The sequence below is a fragment of the Pagrus pagrus genome, assembly GCF_965226575.1.
Source record: "Pagrus pagrus genome assembly, chromosome: 13".
In the NCBI taxonomy this organism is placed as follows: domain Eukaryota; kingdom Metazoa; phylum Chordata; class Actinopteri; order Spariformes; family Sparidae; genus Pagrus; species Pagrus pagrus.
In genome coordinates, this window is record NC_140197.1 from 11723961 (window position 1) to 11742289 (window position 18329).

General features: G+C 39.8%; 1 protein-coding gene across 1 annotated transcript; it reads right to left on the reverse strand.

Moving 5' to 3' along the window:
- Positions 1-1154: 1154 nt before the first annotated feature.
- LOC311268610 (aconitate hydratase, mitochondrial-like) lies at positions 1155-17870 on the reverse strand. Its single transcript, XM_084372342.1, has 18 exons — positions 17815-17870; positions 14863-15005; positions 14135-14393; positions 13721-13813; positions 13122-13280; positions 12834-12984; positions 12561-12665; positions 12380-12471; positions 11181-11286; positions 10624-10781; positions 10446-10519; positions 9561-9672; positions 8889-9071; positions 8482-8577; positions 7437-7628; positions 6877-7009; positions 4913-5034; positions 1155-4788 (listed from the first exon to the last, which is right to left on the reverse strand). The coding sequence occupies exons 1-18, from the start codon at positions 17848-17850 to the stop codon at positions 4657-4659; spliced, it is 2346 nt and encodes a 781-aa protein (XP_084228468.1). The 5' UTR covers positions 17851-17870; the 3' UTR covers positions 1155-4656.
- Positions 17871-18329: the final 459 nt, after the last annotated feature.

Genomic DNA, 18329 nt, shown 5'->3' on the forward strand with positions numbered 1-18329 from the left:
TAATGACTTTTCTTTGTATTTCCAAGAAGTGCTATTTGGTTTCCATAACTCCACAGATCTAAACACTATCTTGTTAGTATCTTGTTATTTTTTAACCAAATATCATGAACATATGTGCGCATTTTCTGGTAGAAAACCTTTATTTTCTTTCTTTTCTTTAACATTTGTTAAAACTATTGAATCCTTTTAACAGAGAGAAAACAGAATATGTCTGCGACACTAATAACTTGTGTCTTGAATTTGTAGAAATCAACAAACCCATATGTGTGTTTATTCTGTTTGTTTACATTACTGTTTAAATAAATATAACTGTTCAAATGATTGTCATTGGCTATTTACCTTTTTTTTAATTAATTTATTAATTTTATCTTTTTTCTATTATTTGTTTTTCTATTATTTTTTTAATTCAATAACTTACTTTTATTACCAAAATACTTGGTAAACTGTATTTACAGCAAAAATAGTCAAGTCTAAAATATCAAGTCTCCTCAGCTGTTTTGTTTTTCACTTCTTTTTGACATTTGAAAATAAAATAACAAATCAATTGACAGTCCACTAAGATTTATTTTGTTTGTGAATTTTTCCCTGGAATAATCAGCTCAATTACTTACATTCACTTCTATCCCACTTTGATATGGTGAAAAATACATGCCATGACATTAATCAGCACATTAGTAATCTTTTTCCTGCAGTGTAAACACAGTGGAAAAAGTATTTTCTCTGATCTGAATGAGAATAAAATCACAGGCATAGTATATACAGTATTTATCCTAAATCCTTACTATACCAGATGAGCCCTAAAAATAATCTATAGATACAGGATCTATATATACACACTTAAGTAAGTACATGTTATATACTAGTGTGAGTGTATAGATGTTTAAACAGGTCTGTTGATATTTGTTTTGAAAGTATAACTGAGCATTAATGAGATGAGATGAACAGTATTGGATAAAAACAGAAAAATGGGTGATACAACTAATGTGAGAGTCATTGTCAATACTGTGTGCCACAGACTTGATAACAGCTGGTTGGAGCACTTGAAGGCAGCATCCACAAGCCAATTCTTTGTCAGCAACCAAAAGTCTGTACATGTACTGCAACACAGCCATACTGACAATCACTGAACAAAGAATAACACAAAAACAGTCACGTCAGAATTATATCTTTATTAATTTATCATCTACATTTACAAAATCAAGTTTAATGCTGAAACAGGAGTGTGAGGGGAATCATCACTATCAGAAGACATCTGCTTGAACGAAGCATGTTGAAAATTTGATTTTCACACAGATCAGAGGAAGCCTGACCAAACAGAGCACACCTGAGTACAAAATGACACAATAGGCATGCCTTCATACGCAACATAATTCGATTTGTCACTTTACAGTAGCGGTTTTAAAACTCAATGTCTGGAGAACAAAGCATTATCTTACATCACAGTATAAGCAAACTGCTTCACAAGTGGCTGTTTTAAATGTGCTGACACGAGAAAGAGGAAGATCACATGAATCAGTACTTTGTTTTTTAAAAGAACCGTTGATTTTGGTGAATGCTGTAGCAAACAACACCCTGTACATAATCAGGTGATATAATGGACATATCGTTTGTTGAAGGGTCACATAATAATGAGTCATTTTTCCAACACAATAACCATCATTTCTTTACATCTCACTTTTTCCATTAGGCATCTTTGGCAGTAAATCTGATTCACTGATGAGGAGTGTTTAACCATCAAAGTGCTGGGCTCAATGAGGGCTTCAAAACCTGATGATATATGAATAGAGAACCCCTATATGGAGTCATGAATGAAGTCCTAAAAGTTGGGCCGCTGTTATTTCAAATAATCTCTGTCCCTGAAATCAAAACTAAAAAGTAAAATATATTGTGTATTTTCTTTCCTTACACATCAGTTCTCATTGTCAAAGCCCAACTGCAACCAGCAGCTACAGTTCAATAAATGTGCTTTCATTTGACCCACAATCCACATGTCACAACTTGTTTTGTGAAACCAATAGATTACTGGAGCTTCAGTTTAAATACTGTTACAAGAGGTCACACAGTTAACAGCTCTCATTTAGACAGGCAGCATACACCATGTTACTTACTCTCTCTCTGTTAATATATATATATATCTATATAATGATTTATTATTTATGTACACACCCCTATACAAAGTGCAGCTATACATCACATCATTTACACACAGGTCCAAACTGTGACTTTTTAGTACATAGGGATTTACCTCAGGAACTGTTATTATTAATAAGGGTTGTTACTTCCTAGACAGCAGAATGAAGAAGTGACGGATTTATTTGGAAGATGATGAGAATTGAAGAGGACAAGCAATACTCCCACATAAAACACAGAAGCAATGACCTCAAATCTCCCTAAGCCCACAAAAATATATAACCACACTGTATCAGTGGTGCACACTAGGTATACATCATGGCAAGACTCTGGAGTACAAGAATGAACTGGAAACTAAATTTTCTACTGTCTGAAAACTCGTTTATCAGTAATGTTACAAGTTGTATGTCAGTCCTATAGAGTCACACACAATAGAGATGTATGCTAAGGAGTGAAATGTTTGCAAAGAATGAAGGAAGCGTGGCAAAGCACACCTAAAACTACTTTCCTAACTCTACAAAGTGCTAGTGTACAGGCATCTGGACACTAGATTGTGCGTATGTTTGAGTAAGAAGACAGCAAACCTTCTCATGTTATGGCAGACCAAACCTCAACCTGAAATAACATTCAACTAAAAGGCAAACACAGCCTGTCATCTCCCATTACAGCTACACCAGGCAATTTCACACACCGGCAGCTCCAGATGATAGTGAGGAAAACTTGAACACAGAGAAAAAAAACAATCTGTGAAGTGTAGAGCTTTTTCTGGGCAGAGTACAATCACAGCTGTTTTATCACACTGTTATGCTGCAATTTCCTATGGGCACAAAAGACAACCTGTGTCTATACATAACGCCGTAGTTTACATTAAAAATCTTGCCCAGTGCAGCTTCAACGTCTGATTACAAATGCCTGTTTGCCCAAACATATCAGGTTGTGGTTTGGACTGCATGAACCAGCCTGGTCAGAGCCAAGAGAGAGACAGGATGAGCAAAGAGGGACAGACAGATGCCAACACAGACCGATGTTAACCTGATAACAAACAATCATGCACCCCGCACACACACACGCGCGCACACACAAACACACACACAAGACAAAGATGCACACAGATGGAATGAAAAAATTGCAAGGCTAGCGCTAACACAATGGCAGTACGTGTTGTGGTTTGTTGCCCCAGTCAGAGACAAATAAACACACAGAAAAGTTTTCTCACAATGGGTTTGTTATATCATGCAAAAAAGACAGGCAGGCATAGGAAGAGCAGCTGGGAGTCAACACAGATTCACGTGTTGGCTGAAATGTACCGGAGTGAACCACAGACGGCAGCATGAAAACACCCCGGACTGAGTGCGAACATGGTGGGCTGCAGTTGCACCATGGCAGTGCTGGGGCTGATGAATGTTAGTGACGCTGCTTACAGTCAATAAGGGAGTGTGGTAGTTAGTATACAATGTGGCTCCAATCTACAGCGAGTGAGGAAACATTTGTTAATAACGGCATCAGAAAGCTACAAACCGAGCAGCTCGGTACAATGACGGACGATTTGGTCAATCACAATTATAGAGAACATGTGGGAAAGATGTTCTTCAGATGACGGATGGGTCTGGACATAATGAAGGAAAAGTACATTCATGTGAGTTGGACAACTCAGTCAGCTTATTGAGCTGTTTGGATGGAAACTACTGTGACGAGCATTAATGAGGGAGGTGAAATGGAGGAAAAGAATGGTCTGGCGCTGGTGTGGATTTTTGTAGTTAAAGTCATTAAAGCCAGACGCTCAATTTTATTTTAGGATGTTTTGTACATAACTTTATAAATTCAGGGTCTGAATCAGGTTCGTATACCGTTAGATATAGTCATTTAAGACGTTATACAGTGTGTTGTATAATAAGTGCTGCTTTACTGCTTCCAACATGCCTTTTTCTCTGGGGGGAAGCTTTGAATGACTTTTGGTGACAACTTTCGCTTTAGAGAAATACACCTGTCACAAAAAGAAGAAATTATCACCCCGATCAATGGAGAGAGGTGTGCAGCTGTGTAAGAAATAGTCAGCTGAATGCAACAGGGTGACACTCAATGAACGAATAAGCTTGATAAATATGATTTTAAACTGAGGAGTGCTGCCAGGACGAACAACGCTGCCTTTAACAGAGACACACACTGCTAAGCTGTGGTTATGTGTGCTTGTTTGAGTGCATTGAGTGCAATAATTCTGCCTGTCGCGCTTTCACAGTAATCCTGTCTGTGCGTGGATGTGCTAGTGCATACGTCTGTGTGTGTGCGCTTTTCATCTTTACAGCGACCTTGTGTGTTTGTGTGTGTGTGTGTGTGTGTTCTTTCTTTCACTGAGCATAACCACAACTGTCCCTAAACCAACATTAGTCTGGTTACCATCTCCTTTACACACATCGTCCCTTCCTCTTTACTTAGCCACTCTCTAGGCCCACATCTCTCCACTTCGTCCTTCTTATCCCAAGGCCCCTCGATGGCCCCTACAGACCTGCCTCCCTCCTCTCCCACCAATTACTGGAGCTCCTTCATCCTGTTGAGGGCGGAGCCAGCCTGGAACCACTCAATCTGGGTCTCATTGAAGGTGTGGTTGAGCGAGAATGAGTCCTGGCTGCCATCGCTGTGCTTGATCACTGCTGTCAGGGGCTGGTGGAGGACACAGGAGGCAAACAAGATCAGGTGTCAATCATTTATTTTTCTTCTACATAATGTTAAGAGAAGCGAGGCTGTCCTGTGGATCAATGTTTCATTAGAGGAAAATATCCCTCACCTTGCCGGGAGCAAAGGACTTCAGCCCGGTGATTGAAATCTTGTCATCAGGGCGAATTTTGTCGTAGTCCTGGGGGTCATCAAAAGTCAGAGGCAGCAGGCCCTGCTTCTTCAGATTAGTCTCTGGAAGGGGGTAATAAATATGGAAATATCAGACATGGAGGCATGACAACGACTCTGTATTATATATATCTGTCTGTACTTCCTTGAGGTAACCAGAGAGGGGCTCTTTGTCTCACAGGAGTGTATCTGTTACACAGCAATACAAGGTCATGGGGAATAATGCACAGGAGTATGTATGTCTGGTTGTTATTGATTAGCACCAGTTCTCATAATTAATTGGATGTTCCATTTAGACTTAATTTATACAGCTGGAAATCTAAGCTTGTATACAGCTATGTAAACTGTATCAACTACACGCAACAGCATTTATTTTGTGTGTTTCTGGAACTTCAGAGGAAATCTTTTCACACAAATTAAATCAAGAATTCTTAGATCAGACATTCATCTACCCACTTCCAGCCACCTACAGACAGGTGACAAATTAAAGGAAAAATCTAAATATATGAGGGGAAAAGTCTAACAAATATAGATCCTTCCATGTAGGTGAGAAGCTTTTAGCTGCTGTGGTCTGGGTTAAGTCATCCCATTACAGGGTAGGGTCACTGCAAATCAATACAAAGTTGTTCAGAGTGAACCCTGCGGTCTCTTCCAGGATAACAATGCCTCGATCCACAAGGCACAACGGTTCAAACGTGAGTATGAAAATTATGAGAATCATATGCTATGGCCTTTACAGTCACCAGATCTCAACCCAGTTGAACACATGAGGGAGATTTTGGCCGGTGGTGTTGGACAGCTCTCCACCACCATCATCAAAACACCAAACAAAAGAATATCTTTTGGAAGAATGCTGTTCATCCATCCAGTAGAGTTCAGAGACTTGCAGAATAATTGCTAGTGCACACTGAAGCTGTTCCAAACCCCTTTAACTAAGACACTGTTGGTTTTTCCTTTAATTTGTCACTCTTTTTCATACACAGCAAACTGGCAGTGATGGACTCAAAAACTTTGTGAATCTCTGAGATGTTAGCAGAGACATCTGTTTGCTGACAGGACTGTAAACATGCCAGACTAAATAATCATCAGTTGCTTAGACCCCAATCACAACTATTAAGATAGTAAAACAAAGTAATGCAGTTTATGCTGTTCAATGCAGCCAGGAATGCACAGATTTGTGCATTGGACAACAACAACTCCTCCATAAACGATTGGCACAACACAGGAGGGCCAACTCCTAAGTTCTAACTCTGCTGTCCACTTACATCTGAAGGAGAAAAATCATTCCTTTGAGGACAACAATGTAAACATCTTGGCCAGAGAAGACAGATGGTTTGAAAGAGGAGTAAAATAATCCATCTATGTCAAACTGGAACGACCGTCTCTGAACGGAGGAGGTGGCCTAAGAGATTACTTATCACCCACCTACAATGCAGTACTGAGTTCCCTCTCCAGACAGCTTAACTACCATTCACACCTGGACTCACCTAGCCTTAGCAACCCACATGAAGGCCGGTTAAGTCAACAACCCACAAGTGGCCCCAACGACTCCGAAACTCAGAGCTCACACGTGTCCTTAACGACTCTGTAAGGTCACTCCCACACGATGTTTAAAAGCCTGCAACTCCCCTTCAGTTAATTAGAACTGAAGAAGCTTCTTGGATGAGAGGTGAAATGTCTTCAAGAAACTGAAACAAGTCCAGTTGCCTACGATACAGCACTGAGAATTACCATGACCCGGATGACTGAGAACCTTAATCAACATACAACTATTAACATTAATGTTTTTCCTTGCTGCCTATAACTTTCTCAAAGAAAATAAATGTGCAATTTGAGTCCAAGTGTAACAACATTGCATGATTCCAGTGGTGCCACATTTTTTTCTTTTGTTCCCCTGAAACTCACCATGGATTCTGGCAAAGCTCTTGACAATGATGGCGCGTCCTCCAAGGTGACGTGGCTCCAGGGCAGCATGCTCTCTGCTGGAGCCTTCTCCATAGTTCTCGTCTCCAACCACCACCCAGCTTTCTCCATTTGCCTGGATTATACAGTTTAGCAAAGACGAAGGACAAATTTAAATCTGCCGTCAGGGTGAGGACAGTGTAGTTTGTGTTGAAACTGATTTAGAGAGGTGTTGATCAGGTTAGTTTGTGGTGCTGTTGAATTGCACTGCATTAAGCAGACTGGTGTTTCTGTTATTTTGTCCTGCCACTTTTAATCAATGAGGGCAGGCTAAATAACAGCTTGATAGCATCACAAACTACATCCATCAAAATGATATAAAACTGAACATTAAAACCTTCATGAAGGAAGGATTTATTGTACTGGACAGCATTACTTTTGCATATGTGTACCTAATAAACTGGCAACTGTGTGTTTATATATAATGGTATATGTGCCATTTAAGTCAATCTAAAGTAGAAATGTAAAACAAATAATCAGACGCCACCCCAAGTCAAACTCACCTTGTAGTGGCGGGCCACATCGGGGACACCTCCGTACTCTCCTGTCAGCTGGTTTTTGACCTTGTTGACGGCATCGTTGTCGATGTTGACTGCACCAATCAGCAGATTGTTGGAGATGTTGTCCAGGTGGCCGCGGAATTTCAGCCAGGGCCCAGCAGCGCTGATGTGGTCAGTGGTGCACTTTCCCTTTACCTACAGCAGCAGAGGAAAGAGAGAACAGGGAGGTGCAGGAGATACAGAGGATAAGGAAATAAGTATTACAACAGCTATTTAAAGGCAAAATGTCAAAAAACAACTGGACCTACAGTATGTTATATATTTTGTTGAGCTGTGTCTCTATTTGCTATAACTTTGGGGGAAACACTGAAAACACCAGATGATATATAAGAGAGCGAGGAAGGAAGTCAGCAAACTAGATAGTGAGCCACTCTTGTTAACTATAGTTTGTACTGCTCACTTGTGATGGAGCACAATTATTCAGTGCCGTTTGCTGCTTGTTCTTTTTAACAATGAAGACAACAAATCTAACAATCCTATGCTCCTTCACAACATTACATTACATACTGCGTGTTTAACACTGCACCATTTATATAATTAAGTAGCGTTTTAGTCACTTTTCAACTTCTCTACCCTGTCTGCGCATCTCAGCCCCAACCCCAGTCTTTTTCACTGAATACATTAATCGTTCAACTAAAGTGCCCTTGTTCAATGTAATCAATTCTTAATTTGTTCTGCTTATGGTTGTTATATTTATAAGCATCTCAGGAATACAACCACTTTGTGGAAGCTAATGGGGATCCAAGGGATGATGATCTGACGAATAAGCTATATCAGGCTTAGTTCTTAGTAACATCATATCATTATAGGTTGTTTTATCTTTTCATATGATGTGCTGAGAATAATTGAATCATGTCCTTGCTGTTTTGTTATTTTTTTAAATTGGCTCACACAATGGTCTGAAGGTACGTTTTAAGATGCTATTTAGCTCTACTAGCTCTCCATTACTTGCATATCCACCATAACTTTCCTAACGTTTCCTACTCACCTTGATGAGGACTCTCAGATTCTCCAGGTCTTTTCCATGCCACTTGTCGAAGGGTTCCAGCAGCTGCAGACGATTGCTGGAGGGACTCACGTCCACCTGAACAACATCGAATCAGTGTAAGACATAAAGGTTCAAAAAGACTAAGACTCTTTTCACAACATCACTGGGGCAAATAACTTCCAGATCAAACTGATTTTTTATTTGAAGACCAGAAAACATTTTCTGTCTAAACTCTGTCACATCACACATTTCTGAAGCCCTGATCATGCTGTTAGTTTACACTTGCTTACTCTTTCATCTACTGGATCAAACTCTTATTGGGTCACGACGGAAGATGCTCACCGAACTAAAAGTCGGTTTCAGTACTGTCGAGATTAGATATTGTAAAAGAAACATAAAAAAATCACCTTGACTGAGGTGCCCTCAGATGGGGGGTGCTGGTAGGTGTCCTGGCCCGGGTCAAAGTCTTTGGAGGGCAGCTCGTCACCAGAGGGGGGTTCCAGCTTGAACTTCTCTCCGTTAGGTGCAGTCAGGTAGTCAGTCTCTGGGTTGAAGTCGAGGGTCCCGGCAATAGCCATGGCGGTGACAATCTACATTGAATTACATAATAGGCATTAGGCAACAGTGACAGTTAAATGTGCTTAGATTAGACTTGTAACAATCAGTCGACTAATCTATTAGTTGATTGACAGAAAAATAATCAGCTAATATTAAAATTAGTTGTTAAAGCTGTTTTTTTCATGCCGTTTTCAGCTTCTCAGATATGTAGATTTGGGTTTTGGTCTGACAAAACAAGACATTTAAAAACATAACCTTTGACTTTGAGAAACTGAGATGGAAATGTTTCACTATTTTATTACATGTTATAGACAACAATCAATGATGGAAATAATCATTAGTTGCAGCCCTAGTTTAGACTTGTACATTTAGATCACCAACATTAGGAGACAGAAATTGTGCAAAAGAATACCAACAAAAGATTCATTGAGCTGCATGTAAGAGCTACTGTAAGCATCGATGCCCATGTAATTATGAATAGCTAAGCACATACTTTGATGTATACATGCAGTACCTCTTACCTCAGGAGAAGTGACAAAAGCATGAGTAGCAGGGTTAGCATCATTCCTGGCAGTGAAGTTTCTGTTGAAGGATGTGACAATAGTATTCTTCTCTCCTTTCTTCACATCCTTCCTGTAAAAAGTCAAAGAACAAGGCATGTTATTCATCTTGTTTTACCTGCGTTGCTCAGAGGAGTTTTCCAATTCATCTTCAGACTTTACTTTGTTATTCTATATTGTGAGCCACCTGATACAAATCAGTTCACTGCCAGTGGCCCTCAGAGGCTGCAGTGTTGATCACATCTAACAATATGAAAGTGTTGGAATGAACAACAAACTCACGATTTTCCTGCTCTTAGAGTCTCACTACAGGAAAAGCCATGGTGTGATAGAGGCTACAATTACGAGGGCTCATTCTCTGAAAGCCTTAATGTGCTTTGTAAATTTCATGGCAATCTGTCTATAATGTTATGAGATATATTGTTTATCAAGTTTATCAAGTGTCCAAAATGTAGGGTAAGTAGTTCTGGTTAGCATGAACATGTTTTCGTGTCAATGTATGTCTTTAGATTGTTTTTCTTGTGTGAAATTGGAAAAATTGGCCAAGTGACATTTGTATTCATCCTCTAGGGACTATACATATTCACAGGACATTTGATTATTTTCCCTTCCCTTCCTTTCCTGTCCCTCCTTTTAATGAACCAGTGTCGGTAAAGTGGAAATACTGATCTGAAAGTTGTAAGCAATCATCATCTTAAATACGTCTAAATACCATATCAGGGCAATCTGGCCAGCGGTTGTCAAGATATTTAGCTCTGGACCGAATTGTTAGCAGAAGAGATTAATCAACTGCCATGAGCCTGCTGCAAGTGTCACACTATTAGCCCTTCCAAATGTGGTTCATACCTATCCCACTGCCCGATGCAAGGCCCACAAGCGTTGGCCAGTACGACTCCACCAACATCACTCAGGATCTTGGCCTGAAAGTGGGACAACATGAATTTAAAGAAATCCTCCCCTGCATCAGTCAAACACACACAAGCGTATAAAGGGTATAAATGACTAATGTAAAACGAAGACTCACATATCCATCCCTCTCGATAGTGGCACGGATCTGTTCAGATCCAGGGGTGACAGTGAACTGGGCCTTGCACTTCAGACCTTTATCCAGAGCCTGCTTGGCCAGAGAGGCCGCTCTGCCCATGTCCTCGTAGCTCGAGTTAGTGCAGCTGCCGATCAGACCTGCAAGAGACAAGTTCAATGTTTGTAAGAGGGGAACTGAGCATGAGGAAGCTGAAACGAGAGCGTATACAGTTACAGTGGCAGATTGGAAGTACTCATTAATAACACATCATGCAAATGAAATAAGAGTAAGATTGCTGAAGAGGACAAGGCACAAAAGATGAGCAGGTCTGTGATTATATACAGTATCTTGACTGTCCTAATTATATTCTACTTTTTCCATCAGTGACTAGTTCTGGTAGGCCACATTGGAAGATCATATGGCAGGGCTGTAATGTGATCTGAACATATCTGGTCAATAATATGGCTGGTAGGAACAAAGAAAGAAATATCAAATTTCACTAGACAGAGCATTAAAAATACAGAAAAAATGAAACATAATATAGCTGTGTCACTGACCAACTTTAACCTCCAGGGGCCAGCCACTCTTCTTAGCTACTGCCCCAATATCAGACACAGGGTGAGCCAGGTCGGGGGTGAAGGGCCCATTGATGTGGGGCTTCAGCTGTTAGAGGAGGAGAAGGGAAACAAGGTATAATGAAGCACAGTGATACTAGGGGTAATGTGGGACATGGTTGTGTGTGCTATAAATACTTTCTAAATTTGGAAACTTTCAAAAGAGTTAACACTAATAAGCACTTAAGCTGCTTCATGCACCGTCAGAGCCACATGACGCAAACCAAGACAAAGCAAAAGTGTGACAGTAAATAGGAAGTGTTTGTTGCTAACAGAGCTCACATATTTAAGCAGCATTGAGCTCCAAACTAGAATCAAATCATCTACTCCATAACGTCATTATAACTGAATCTGTCCACACACACGTCACAATGACAAAGTGACAACAAAGTCAGCCTCATAACATGTATCACAGTGGTTAGTCGTACCACTGACACATGCTGACTACTTTAAAATCCAAGGTAAAGAGATACCAGTGTACTTTTGCTTTTAATCAATTTGTCTTGTGTTTTTATTTTGTGTACTGATGCCTGTTTGCTTTTATTGTTTTTATTCTATGTGCATTTCTTGACTTGCTTAAATTGTTTAACGATGTTTTCTCCAGTGTAATCTGTAAAGCACTTTAGGTTCCTCTGGCTATGAAATGTGCTATATAAATAAATTTTTCTTGCCTTCACCAGTGTGTCCCAAATCCAGTCTACATCCTAGTTCTAGACAGGTTTTGAGTATGTTGTGTATTCACACCAGGGAGGCAACACAATTAATTATACTCAAAGGGGACATTATGCATACAAGGTAGGTTTAAATTTTGAGTGTGCTGTCGATGGATTTAATTCTCTCACAATGCAATGCACAAAGGAGATGAAAAAGCTGCTCACAGCTGGAAAAATTTAAATAATTTGTGCTAGATGGTGAAACAGCTCCAGAACGATCTTGGAGAAAAAGAAAGTATGAGATTTGCCATTTGTTTGTTTGACTTTGACATCCTTAAGCACTTATTGGAGAATTTCCTGTTGGTATAAAAAGTGACGTATGTTGATTTTGTTGTAAATAATTAGTATTCAGTATGGATTTGACACATACCAACAGTAATCTCGTACATCACATGGCGAATGCCAGGAAATCAAAGTGTTTGGACTCACCTCACTCAGGTTAATCTCAATGACCTGGTCGTATTCACAGCCATTATCTGGGACCAAGTCATCTTGGAACTGATCAGACAAAGAGGCAATATCTGAAAGGGAATTAAGAAAGAGATAAAGTTGGAGTAAAGACAAGATAAATAAAGACTAAACATACAAAAACTAATGGTAAGAGACTGACCTCCACGGCCAGTCTTGTCCAGGTACGTTTTCATGCGGTGGTTGTAGGGGAAGACAGATGTAGTGGCTCCAATCTCAGCACCCATGTTACAAATAGTGGCCATTCCTGAAAAATCAATGTGTCATTTTAACCTTAGAGCAAAATATGCTGCTTTAATGTGAGACATTTATTATCTACTCAAGCAAGACATGCATGGTAGTTGAAGCTGTCATGTTTTTTCTTTGTCTTGTATTTCACAAGCGTTTCAAATCTTGCCATATTTCTCATCCTAACCAGTGCAGGAGATGGAGTCAACTCCAGGTCCATGATACTCCACAATAGCTCCAGTGCCACCCTTAACAGTCAGGATGCCAGCCACTTTCAGGATGACATCCTTTGGAGAGGTCCAGCCCGAAAGGGTTCCTGTCAGCCTCACTCCAATCACCTGATGGAAACATGCACACATGCTTAAACAAATGGAAAACACAGACAGAAACATTCGTGGAGACATTTTGTGGCTAAAATCTGGGTCAAAACTGAAATGTAAATCTATTTGCAAGATATCAGATGTTGAGAACTAACTTTAGGACACTTGAGCTCCCAAGGGATTCCAGCCATGACATCAACAGCGTCAGCTCCACCCACTCCAATACAGATGGCACCCAGGCCACCGCCATTGGGAGTGTGGGAGTCTGTACCAATCAGCATCACTCCAGGATAGGCATAATTCTCCAGGATGATCTGTCCAAAGAAACGGGCATTCACAGTCAGTCACACACTTTTACCATGGGACTTAAAATGTCTTTCGACAGCTATTCAGAAGCTCTCTGGAAATGTCCTTTTTTGGAAAAGGGTTTTATTAATCACTCAGGCAAATATACTGTTTGAAAGAAAGTGCATGCTGATTCACTGCAGGCAGTGTATGGTGTGCAAGTTCATTAACAAGAATTTACTAAAGATCTCCATGTTTGAAGACACACAAAAAATATTCTGCACTAAATAATAACCTGATATGGCTCTTCAATCATAAAGTTCAATCACAAATCAAAAATTCTTAAAATTAAATCTGCTTTTCCTCAATGAAAAAGTCCAGAATCTATGAAGATGCAAATATTTTGTATTTCATAGGTTTAAAAGCTATTCATAGCATCCTTATAAAATTATAAATCAGTGAACTGTACCTGGTGGATAATCCCTGATCCAGGTTTCCAGAAACCAACTCCATATTTGGCACCAGCAGTTGCGAGAAAGTTGTACACTTCCTCGTTCACTTCCTGTGTTAAGAATAATTAGTGAAGAGGTAGGGCTTGCGTAACATGAGTATCCTTACATAACCATAAAAGAAATAAACTTGGCTGCTTGTGTTATTCAACCTGACCTCCAGGCATGTGGTTAAACAGACAATTTGATCAAACTGTCAGATTTTGAACCAAACCATGGCATCTACTGTGCTCAAAGAGAAATGTGTCAGGCTGCTGCCTCCGCAACCACATCCATACCTAGTTTTGTTTTTTAGTCTTTCATCTGCCAGTGAAACTTCTAAACCAATGACCAGTGTGCCATACTCCATCAATGTTCCATCTGTCTGTTCTCACCTTAGCCCTCTGCAGGTCCTTAGCTCCACCGATCTGAGCCTCGATCAGATGATCACAGTGGATGGTGGAGGGAACTGCCACCTTGGGCAGACCACTGCTGATGAACTGAAGCATTGCCATCTGAGCGGTAGCATCCTGCATCGCCACACGGTCTGGACGCAAGCGCAGATAGGTGCGGCCGCGGTCGATTTCCTGCCCTGCTGGGTCATCCAGGTGACCGTACACAATCTTCTCCGACAGAGTGAGAGGCCTGCCAAGTCTGGTTGGGCAGATAAATGAAAAGATTTTTTGTAGCTTCAAATACACAGATTTTGACAGTTTGGCTAAATAAAGTCTTACATTTATTATCTATTTTAAGTGTTTGTTGCAGTGTCCCTCTGTGTTTCACAGAAAAAATACTGTATTTCGCCTGCTGCCAACAATCATGTGAAGGTCCTGAACACCAAAAGTAACAATGTCTTCATGTATCTAAAAGTCATATAATAGCTACACAAAAGGCCATTCCTATTCCTGGAGTACAGCATGTGGTAAACTTAGTAAGAGGGGAACAACAGGTCATCCAAAGTTAGCTCACAGGGCTTTGCTGGCCCTGACAAGTCAACACTGGAAATGTCACAAGATTAACTGGGCAGCTGTAATGAACACCAGCCATTCCTCATGAGCCAAACTGTAATCAACAAGCACTCTGCATATGTTTATGTGTATTTCTAAGAAGGGACACTGCTCACCTCCTGCGCACAATGTTGATATTCTCGTGCATCTTCTCATAGTTAATGCTGGTGCCCGGCTCAAAGCGGCTCATGGTCACCTTGGCCTTGGCGCTGAAGGCTGCAGAGACATGAAGTCGCCTCGCCCCGGTTCCAAGGGACAGCTAGATCAGAGGAAACAGAAGACAGTTTTGAGTGGGAACACCATAAACAAATTTTATTGTACAGTTTAGGACTAACACATGAGGTTTGAGCTATATAATAACTAGGCAGAGGAAAGAAAGGCAACTAAATAGAGCAAGAATTGGACCACATGTAAGGATATTTACCCTGCCTTGCAATTGGCACCAATAAAAATGTGGCCTACAGACAGAAGAAGATTCCTCCATTTTGGTTATGAATGCTTCAGTCAGTTTGGGCCAACACTAACATTGAATCAGACAGACAACTTTGAAAGTCCTAAGTCTCTCTACAAGCTCAGTATTGGAGCAAAACATGGCATATTTGTATTGATCATTTATTGTTGATTGTTTATTTTATCTCAATGTACTCCAGCTATACCAGCTGACAACAAAGTAATCCAACAGCCTTTGTTAAAATACTATAACCCATTTCTATCATTGCTTTGCCACGTTAATAACAGCCACTTAGTTACAAAAATAGCCAAAAGTCAGTAGAGAAACTGTTGGTTCAAAACTGTCTCTTTTCAGGATATTGTTAGTGCTGATAATGAAAAGAGGCTTTCAAAATACTGTCCAAACCCTCCTGCTACAGCAGTAACAGACTGACACTCATCTCTGCACACACTATACAAAGCATTACAGACCTATATTTCAATATATTTAATGTGCTTCAAGTGTGCAATGTACAGCTTAATTATGTGGTAAAATAAAATTATATAAAATATATATATATTATATATATATAATGTTGCATAAAACTGTCAAAAGGCCAGCATTAGACTCAATGTTAGAAATCTAATCATTCAAGTGTTTACTAGTTGATGTCTTCTGCCAGCAAAGGAAGCCATTATAGGCTTGGATTTAAACATGTCTGATGATTGATGATTCACAAGGTAAAATCTTTGAAACAGCTATATTCACTTGCTTAATATCCGTCCTTTAGTGTTGATATTCAGTGGAAAGTCACTGTGCTCAGAACAAACTGGGTCTAAGTTTATACAGCTCATATTACAAGGGATAGCCTCACCCACAACACTGTTGATAATACACTGAATGGATTCAACATTTCCCTGCTACACTGTTTACTATGAATGAGCACTACAGGTACACACATACTGTCTGTAAAATCAGTATTGGAAGCATAACAGCTCCTTGATGCCTGTACTTGTTATCTGCAGATCAATTTGACATGTAATTTAAATAAAAATGTTACAATATGACACAAAGGATAGTCATGAAATCATATTTATTGTGATTGCAAAGTGTACACATACAGTATGTCGAGGCACAGTAAACCAGAGGAGCAATGTTAATTAGAAACGAGATCAAATGTAAATGTGTAACTAGACCAGTAGACTGGGAAATTTACCCTTTCTCATAGCACCAGAAATTGTTTATCGTAACTTGCCAGCAGACCCCGGATGTTGATAACGGACGAGCCCGGACTCAGAGGGGAATAGCACTAGCATATCGTAACAAAATATTAGTGAAATGAACTAGTTTCGTGGCAGATAATGCGTTATAGAGGCTGTGTGTCGCTGCCCCGTTACTCGCATTATATGGATATATCGGCGCTACACTGGATCTAATTTCGTCCGAACAACGCCAAATGACACCAAAGTTATCTGGGTGAGTAAATGACCATATCTTTTGCTAGAAAAAAGGTCCAGGTTGTAAAAAACGGTAGTTATCCTTTAATGTATTTCATCAGCAGAAATAGACATTTTGGGATGTCCTTTGCCTCTGTAAGAGTGGGTTAAGCCCACTGTAAATGAGGAGAATCTCGATTTTAGTCAAACAAACTGTATTCTGGTGTATTTAAAGCATTTACACAGCTCTTAAAAGAGGACTGACACTATGATGTGGCAACACTGTAACACACTGACACAGTACTGAGCAGCAGAGTTTGCTGTACCATACCATGCAATATGGTATTTATTGATCGGAACAATCGATGTAGATGTTCATGTTTATATGTGTGCTGATGACATAATCTGTAAGAATAGTTTCTTTGTTTATTTGTATTCTGAAATATCAATAAAAGCATGTAGATGGACAGTGACTAAACAGAAAGAAGAGAAGCAGAACCTCATCCAGCAGACACAACCTTAAATGCACTTCTTATTTACAGGATATGACAGTTTTTACAGTCATATACTTAGAAAACACACTCTGTATAATAAAAAACAGGTGTATAAAAAGTGCCTACTCAATTCAGACGAATGTAGGCTGCAAGTTATTTTACAAGCAGCATACTTTACTGTGTTTACATATTTTTGTGAAAACGTCCTTACCGAAAGGCCCTGTGCTGTTTAAAATAAACATATACTATGTGATTTGGTCCACTGCCTAACACCAGGCCACAAACACACCGCTGTGAATCAGTCCCAGCTGTCAGGAGTGAACTGTCATTAAGTGCGTATTAAGACTATTTCGTAACCTTGCGATCACCTTGCAAACAACACGGCGCATAGGACCGTTTATATCCATTATTCAGATGGCGTAGACTAACCTTAATACTGTTTTTAACAATTAAACGATACAATACTGGCTGCTGTCGGGTCAGACGTGGTTTATAACCGTTGCAATGCGTTGCTATCAGGAGTCAAACGAGGACACTGTGACCTGACTAGCGGCGGCTCGGTGCGCACTCTACTCCACATCAACCCGCTGTGGGTCCGCCTTAAGCGACGGCGGCTTTAGTGCTCGACAGAACAGATCTGTTGCCACTTATACACTCGACAGCAAGGCAGTTTAACAGCTCTGTAAATGTAAAATAACGTTTTCTTACCCGTAGCCTAGTGACAGTCAAACAGTAAGACGCCATTTTGTTCACTGACAAAGATGATTGTCGCCCTGATGTGACGTCATGGGCTTAAGGAGCCCGTTATTTAATTCTTTAATTGAAAAAAGATCATGTATTTTAAAATAGATGCATTATTTTTATTATTATTATTATTATTATTGTTGTTGTTGTTGGTGGTGGTGGTGGTGGTGTTATTGTTTTTTCTTTGTTGTTGTTGTTGTTGTTGATGTTGTTGTTGTTGTTGTTGTTGTTGTTGTTCCATAAACGTAGTGATGAGATATAAAAGCAGTTGTAATCTCTCCCTTCCTACAGCCCTTCTTCGAACTTTTCTCTGGCATCTTTGAAAATGAAGTTTTCATGTGACTTTTTATTTACCAGTAACTTAATATACAGTTTCTTTTCAGTTTCAGATTTTACATCGGCTGCAAAACATAAAATCATCTAATAGAATATGGTGCGTTGTAAGATTAAATTACCCAACCTTATAATATAAAATAGGT